This window comes from Triticum urartu, unplaced genomic scaffold, assembly GCF_003073215.2.
Source record: "Triticum urartu cultivar G1812 unplaced genomic scaffold, Tu2.1 TuUngrouped_contig_6815, whole genome shotgun sequence".
Classification (NCBI taxonomy): Eukaryota; Viridiplantae; Streptophyta; class Magnoliopsida; order Poales; family Poaceae; genus Triticum; species Triticum urartu.
Window position 1 is genome coordinate 344 of NW_024117607.1, and position 8165 is coordinate 8508.

Genomic DNA, 8165 nt, shown 5'->3' on the forward strand with positions numbered 1-8165 from the left:
TGACTTGCCTCCTCTACATACCGTCCAATCTAAAATCGGCGGATAGATACGTGTGAACAGTACAAAATCTACAATGCTCGGTCTACAGTACATCGTCCACAGTACTCAGTCTACAGTACCCCCGTCTATAGTGTTTTCTGCTACAATGTTTGATCTGGGCTACCCCCTTGAATCCAACGGCAGGCTGCCCGCCAATCACTGAATCCTAGTTTGTTATCAACCATTGTACATGCCTTTAGCCACTTCATGGCTAGGTATGGTAGGGTTCAAAGCTGTACGACTGTTGTTTGCTAGGGTCATGATCTCCTGAGGTCGTTAACTTTGGTGAAACTGGACGGAAAAAACAAAGTGGGGTACACGTATCCACCTTTATACACCACACAGTTGCGATTTTCAACAAGACATGTAAATTTCTCGGCAGAAAAACAAAAAGAAAAGACACGTAAATTATAGTATGGTTAAGTAATTTACTTAATTTCATCTATCACAGAAGGGGATATAGCTCAGATGGTAGAGCGCTCGCTTAGCATGCGAGAGGTATGTGGATACCGACGATCGAATCTCGGGCAAGTAACATACCGATAGACAAAGGGAATAGCGTATGTTGTCATAACTGTTCGACCGATAAAGATCTTCGTAGAATATGTAGGAGCCAATATGAGCATCCAGGTTCCGCTATTGGTTATTGACCAAAGAGGTGTCTCGGTCATGTCTACATGGTTCTCGAACCCGTAGGGTCCCCACGCTTAACGTTCGATGACGATTTAGTATTATATGAGTTATGTGATTTGGTGACCGAATGTTGTTTGGAGTCCCAGATGACATCACGGACATGACAAGGAGTCTCGAAATGGTCGAGAGGTAAAGATTGATATATAGGATGATAGTATTCGGACACCGTAAGTGTTCCGGAGTGTATCGAGTAATTATCGCAGTACTGGGGGGGTTACCGAAAACCCCGGGAGGAAGATATGGGCCATATGAGCAATAAGAGGGGACCACACCAGCCCACAAGGGGTGCCCCCCCCTAGGCAAGAGGCCAAATTGGAGAAGGAAAAAAGGGGGGTTCGCCCCCCCCCCCCTTCCTTTCTCTCTTCCCCCTTCCCTTTTCTCTCTGATGATATATGGAAGGGGGCGCGACTTGGAAACCCCAAGTAGGATTCGAATCCTACTTGGGGCGCCCCTTGTCTGCCTCTCCTCCCCTCCCACATAACATATGTATATGTGGGGAGGGGAGCGCCTAGAACACACAACATCAATTGTTAGCCGTGTGCGGCGCCCCCCTCCACAGTTTACACCCCCGGTCATATTCTCGCGGTGCTTAGGGCGAAGCCCTGCGTGGATCACTTCACCATCACCGTCACCATGCCATCGTGTTGATGGAACTCATCTACTTCCTCAACACCTTACTGGATCAAGAAGGCGAGGGGCGTCATCGCGCTGAACGTGTGCAGAACTCGAAGGTGTCGTACGTTCGGTGATTTATCGGTCGGAGCTAGAAGAAGTTCGACTACATCAACCGCGTTGTCAAATGCTTCTGCTTTCGGTCTACGAGGGTACGTAGACACACTCTCCCCCTCTCGTTGATATGCATCTCCTAGATAAATCTTACGTGAGCGTAGAATTTTTTTAAAATTGCATGCTATGTTTCCCAACAAAAACCTATTGATGTACTTGAGGATGCCATAGTGGAGAGAGAATTGAGGAGTGGGATCAACGTCAAAAGCAACTTCTTGTGTCAGTACTAGTCACAATCTACCTATATAATCTTGCAGCTACAACAGGAACAACATGATTTGTAGAGATAAGGTCTTGTACATAGTTTAAACTAGTTCTCTCACCTATCAAAGCGGTGATCTAGGATGATCTGTTGTAACCGACATGTGTATATCATTATAAATACAATCCACACAGCCTCCTTCAGGAGGTAGAAACGCTTTCACAAAATCTCACATGGTATCACTAGCAATTCCACTTTGGATCACATCTAGTATAATGCATCCAACTAAATCATGTCTAGCTCTTTGACCGCACCATACCTTTATCTTGTTGTGTCCTTAGCCCATTTCATCACGGAGAAGCTCACCAAGAACAATCATTTGCTCTGGAAGGGGCATGTTCTCTCAACGATCTGTAGCACACAACTACATCGCTTCATCGACATGACGGTTGATGTTCCAATGGAAAGCCTCTCCAACATCATAAAGATGGCTAAGTCATCACTGTGGTGAACCCAGTACACTTCATGGTAACCGACTGACCAACGGGTCTTAAGTGCCCTAACACCCTCTCTTGCGGCGTGCTTGCAACGGTCATCATCCAGCCGACCATGTCACACATATGGAATGCCATTTAGGACATCTTCCCGATTCAGATAAAACTTGCTCTGTAAACACCCGCAACTCCCCAGCTCTCTCATGATATGCTTGCAGTGATCATCACCCATCCAACTGGGACACGCACATGGAGAAGGCCATTTAAGACATCTTCCTGACTCAGATAAAAGTCGCTCCATAAACATGCGCATCGCCCTAGCTCTTTTTTGACATGCTTGCAGCGGTCATCACTGAGCCGACTATATTGCGCACATGCCATAATAAAACTCGCTTTGTAAACACCCGCATAGCTCTCTCATGGCATGCTTGCAACGGTCGTCACCCAACCTAATGTGGCATGCGCATTGAAGGCCATCGAGGGCATCTTCTCGACATAGACAAAGCTCGCGTCATAAACACCCGGGACACCCTCACTAGTCACTACTACACACAAAGGGCTCCGTCCATCTGTGACTAGATCAACAAGTTGAAGGCACTCTGACGACGAGATGGCCTCCGCGGGTAAGCCACTGGAAGATGCGGGTATGATCTCGTTGCGCGCACTAGCCTAGTCTCAGTCAGCGACGTATACTAGTGACGATAACGGACAACTTAGTGTTTGTTTGTCAGCATCAGCTATAACTCTGCTTGATATCATCCAACCAATCAAGGACAATAGTGGTGATGGAATGATAATTGATAGTATGAGAGAGCATCTGCACTACATTTTTATTTTCTTTTTATATTGAATAAACTTCAGAAGTTTATGTTATTATCTTTTTCTAAGTCATTGACTCGTCATATTTTTCAGCTTTTGTTGATTTATTTTCGGGTCGGTGCTCGAGCACAAACACAAACACAAACATGAGGTCCGCGTCTGCAAAGGGGGGAAAAGGTCCCGTGCATTGAGGAAGTAAACACGTGTCGGGCCAGAGTCACAAAAGGGGATGTAGCTCAGATGGTAGAGCGCTCGCTTAGCATGCGAGAGGTATGGGGATCGATACCCCACTTCTCCATTTTTTTGTTTTTATTTTTTTTGTTTTTGCAGATCTGACTGAATACCCCCACTTCACCATTTTTTGTTTGTTTTTTGCACATCTGAACATAATGTACTCCATAAAAAAAACTATCCTGACTTTGCTTCTGCAAAACTCCAAATCTCACAAATCCTTCTAGGCATAAAAACAAAAACAAGCACAGAATCTTTGCCGCAAACCAAAGCAGCGCAATAATAAAATCTCACAGGCCAAGAGCAAAATGTTACTGCTATCTTTTCCAAATATAAAGAGCAAAATGTTACCCGGCACACAATCACAGCATATTAACTCCAGGAAAAACTCCTGCCCTACACCCAGCCAATATTATTCAGCCATCAATAATCCAGCCCACGCAACGCAACATCCACACCAAGACACAATTACAGCATTCCAGGAAAAAAATAACAGCTCTGATTATCTACAGAATAGGCTCCTGACTACAGTATCTATCAGTGAATTTCAGTTCCTGAAATGTACATCTCAACTTTCCCTTCCCAGTTTCCAGGTATCGATAAACTTTTCCAGACATTGCGTCTGAAGATTTTGAGTACAGACATGGTCGGTCACACATGGTATGGCTGGCTACCAGCCCAGGTTTATTCTGGTCCTTGGTCTGTTGTGTATGGTCCGCACGCTGACACGGGGCTGGTCAGAGGACTCGTGGCTCCCGACGGAGAGGGAGTCCATGTCGTCGTTGATGGTGCGGTTGATCATCTGTAGCTGCCTGTGCTCCATCCGTTGCCCCCTGGCCTGGGAGTCCGCGCCGTTGTTGACGAAGAACACGCCGCTGCCAGGCGTCCTCTCATGAGGCGGCCTGTTCAGCCGGTCTCTGAGGTCCTCGCCATGAGATGGCGTGTCATGCGGTTGTCTTGGCTCTCTCGGCCTCTCAACGGAGTCCCTTTCTCTGTCAGAACCCGGTGGATACCTTGGCTCTCTCGACCTCCCAATGGAGTCCCTCTCTCTCTCAGAGCTCACACTGGAGATGGGGCTCTGTGGGTGCTGTGGAGGTTGGTCTCCAAGAATGCCCCCCCATCCAGCCTTTCCAGCAGGTGTCGTTCTTCCTTTGGATTTCCTGCTTCTGGATGATCTGCTGCCTGGATCCCGAGTTTGTACGCCAAGCTGCTTCCCCTTGCCTTCATCCGAGGATCTGCTAGTCTCGGGTGCAGCTGGTGCTTCGAGAGGAGTAATGTTCAGCAGTTCAGGATCATCCTTGAAACTGAATGGACGCTTTGCAGGATCCATTTTTCTGAAGGTAATGGATATCCTGTACATCAATCAGAGTTCCAGCATTATGTCAGAGGTGAACAAATCAAGTTCAGAAAATAATGCAACATACAACTACAACCTTTTGGATGGTACCGCTGGAACACAATGCTTTGCAACATCAGCACCATTGCCATTTATGACGAGCACAGACCTGTGAATGTTCACATTTAGTGTTCAGCGAAGGAAGCAATGATTTCCAGCATAGAACTACAGAGATCACTGCACATATCACATACAATTCATGACACCCAGGTAAAGAAACGAAGACAAGACAACAATAAAAAGGAAAATCACTAGAAAATGGCTCATAATCATTAGAAAATAGCTTATCTTGGCAAAAAACTTGATAAAACAACTTCAGGTCAAAGCTAACAAGTTCAGCACATCAATGTGCTATGCACCGAGCAATATCATTTAGATGTATCAAACGGACTTTCCATGATCTTGGTATTCATATGAGATCAGAACTTCCGAATGTCAAAAACATAAATTCGAAACTATCCACACATATACAGTCAAGTGCAAGTGTGCAATTACAACAAGATGTCATGCAGTAAGCAAATGAATCAGACAGTCTTTTGAATTCATCTATACTAATATAAAAAAGACCCAAAGGGGCAAATCCAACTAATCTCGGCCATCAATCCAACGAACTATACTGATCCAATGTCGAGCTCTCAACACGTTTAGCGTGTAATTAATACCATACCAAATATAGTGCTAATCATATAATTAACACACAAATAATATCCAACCTAATATCCGCGTGCAATTAATATACTGCCTAATATTAACGTGCATTGCACGTACACATTTACTAGTATGCAATAAAAATTCTCAAATCTCCAGGAGTAAAATAAAATCGAAACTATCCACACATACAGTCAAGTGCAAGTGTGCAACTACAACAAGATGTCATGCAGTAAGCAAATGAATCAGACACGGTCTTTCAATTCATATGCAATCAAAATTCTCAAATCTCCAGGAATATAATCAATTCACAGTTTCAGACCTATCCATACGCTACATAATTAAGTGTGAATACTACATGCAAAAAGAAGTGTCAATTCTGCATGATATTCATAAGCATAGAGGAAAATCGAGAGAAGATAACCAACATACCCAACGGGCAGAGGAATTGCAAATGAGCCCGTAAATTCTCCAGGACCAGCGATTTTCAGACTAGACCCAAAAAGTATGTTGCATTCACTGAGGAATGAAACAGTACAAAATGGTCGAACAAAATCATGGCTGTCTATATGTGGTGGGATGCAATCTCCAGGGTCATACATGTTGACAATGCAACTGTCTGGCACACAATCCGTTGGCAGAATACGCCACCTTACCAATCTCTTGATCATGACCTTAAATAGTTCAGGGATCGGATCAGAAACAAAAGTTCGAATGATGCCTGGTGGATTTCCTTTCCTGTCCTGCCATTAGAAATTTCACCTTGAGATAGATCTACGGATAGGCTTCACTAATGTTGAAATGTAGCTTACAAGAAGATGGAATTAAGAATAAGGTAAGTACCGTAGCATAGTTATAACAGCATCCAAATTGAATTGTTACCCGCCCTTTACCACGCATCCATTTCTCAGGTTCTGTATATGTACGATCTGACAAGGGGGAAATATTTGTTGTAAGGTTTAGCCACAGAAAGTAAAGAAAAAAACTGTTTGGGGGATGCAATTAAAACTTAAGAGTTCAAGAACATTTATATGTTACTAACAATTGAAACATAAATGAAGAAATAAACATTATTAGCATTGCATTAGAAATACAAAAGTAACATGTTCTCAAAAATCACTTTTAACAGTTAGGCAAATGATTATTATTATTTTCATACAATTTTCTCTGTAAATAAAGTGAAAACTACATAATGAAATTGGATAAACTTAAATAAGATACCACTAGTAATAATAAGATGTAAGGTGAATAAGGAAAAGTTGCATTCATTACATTTCTGCCAGTTTTTGGTTATATGTTACAAGGTTCACGCCAGGGGATGTGCACGTGGGTTACAATGGTCATCAACTTTGGTATGGAAGTGGGGGCATATTAGGTGCACTAGCACCTTGGGCCCTTGATGTGTACTGGTGCACTAGGCTATGGGAAATTCTAGTACACCTAATGATCATAGGTGACACAAACAGGACATGTGCTTCAAGGAATAGGTCATGCTAGAATGTGATACAGCAAAACAACTGTGAGAACAGCCCATTCTAAAATAGTACGTAAAAATTAAAACAAAAAAAGTGGATTTAAATACCAGAAAGACAGTGGTCAGAAGTCAGAACAACCAAAAAATATGTTCTTTTAAAAAAAAGGAAAGTAGCGAGAGAACAGAGGGAGTAATTTGTAGTAGTGTCAGTACTCATTATATGAGAACAGAAATAATGAAGCCAAAATAATTAGAGAATTCCACAAATGATACAGAAAGAGACACCCTAAGATTTATGTGAACAGGGCATCACAATATCAGAAGTATGTGAGCAAATCAAATAGATAGGTGCCCAGAGATGGGGATTTTTTTATGTACATTACTATTCACTAGATTTCTCCATAATAAGATACTTCCAGTTATCTAGAGTTGGCATTATATGGTATTTCAGTCTATGACTGGCTCCTACCATGAAAGCACAGGCAAAAATAACCAAATACCGATTCATCTTCCTCATCAAGTTTGATTAATTACAGTCAAGCAAAGCTGAATCTGCTATAGTTTTCGTAGATCTGGTAATCTAACATATGACTAAGAAAAGTTTCCAGCTTTGGGTCAAGATCCCATATATAGTTAACATAACAAATGTAAATCTATGAAACTTCGGGTCAAGATCCCATACAGTTAACATAACAAATGTGAATCTGCAAAGTCATAGCTCCCAAAATAGATGTTCTAGTCACTCCCTTGATGGAGAAATTAATACGTAGCTCCCACAAAAAATAAAAGACGGAGAGACAAAGAAAAATTTTCTACACAACAGAGCTACTGTATCCATATAGACCTTCCTACGCTGATCTAAAATCAGAATAAGTCGCATAGTCCATACTCAACTTAACCGAAACACACGCCTCCATAGACCATAGTCCATACCCCGGGCACTACGGCCTTAGTACCAGTCATGTAACTGAACTTGAAAGTTCAAACACATCATCTTCGATACAGCTATAAGACCTGGCACGAACTTGCATCCTCCTGAACTAATACCGACCTCGCTATGCAACCCTAGAAGCAAACAATTTTCTGGATTCTAAACAATAGACATACGGCCTAGTATACTGAACTCAGAACACTTCATTGATGAAAGCCAATATGCAAGGCTCACCTCCAAGCTCCCCGCGCTTGCCCATCTCCTGCAGGCCGTAGACGCAGTCGACGATGCGCTTCTGCTCGGCGGTGCTGAACACGCCGGCGTGGAGCTCCAGGCCGGCGAGGATGTTGACGAGCTGGCCCTTGACCCTCTCCAAGCATATGAAGTCGTCCTTCCGCAGCACGTTCCGGAACCGATGCAGCTCCCGCTGCTCCCTGGTCAGCCTCGCCCTC

At 43.3% G+C, this 8165-nt stretch overlaps 1 protein-coding gene and 1 non-coding gene across 2 annotated transcripts; one reads left to right on the forward strand and one right to left on the reverse strand.

Moving 5' to 3' along the window:
* The first annotated feature begins 3258 nt into the window (after nt 1-3258).
* On the forward strand, nt 3259-3331 carry TRNAA-AGC. The gene has a single exon. It is a non-coding gene; the product is annotated as a tRNA-Ala (tRNA).
* Nucleotides 3332-3609: 278 nt separating this feature from the next.
* LOC125531115 (RNA demethylase ALKBH9B-like) lies at nt 3610-8165 on the reverse strand (the record flags this gene model as incomplete). Its single annotated transcript, XM_048695520.1, is given in 5 exon segments — nt 3610-4616; nt 4698-4769; nt 5741-6051; nt 6152-6237; nt 7948-8165. Coding segments are annotated over 5 exon segments (1369 nt in total), but the record flags the coding sequence as incomplete, so codon positions are not given.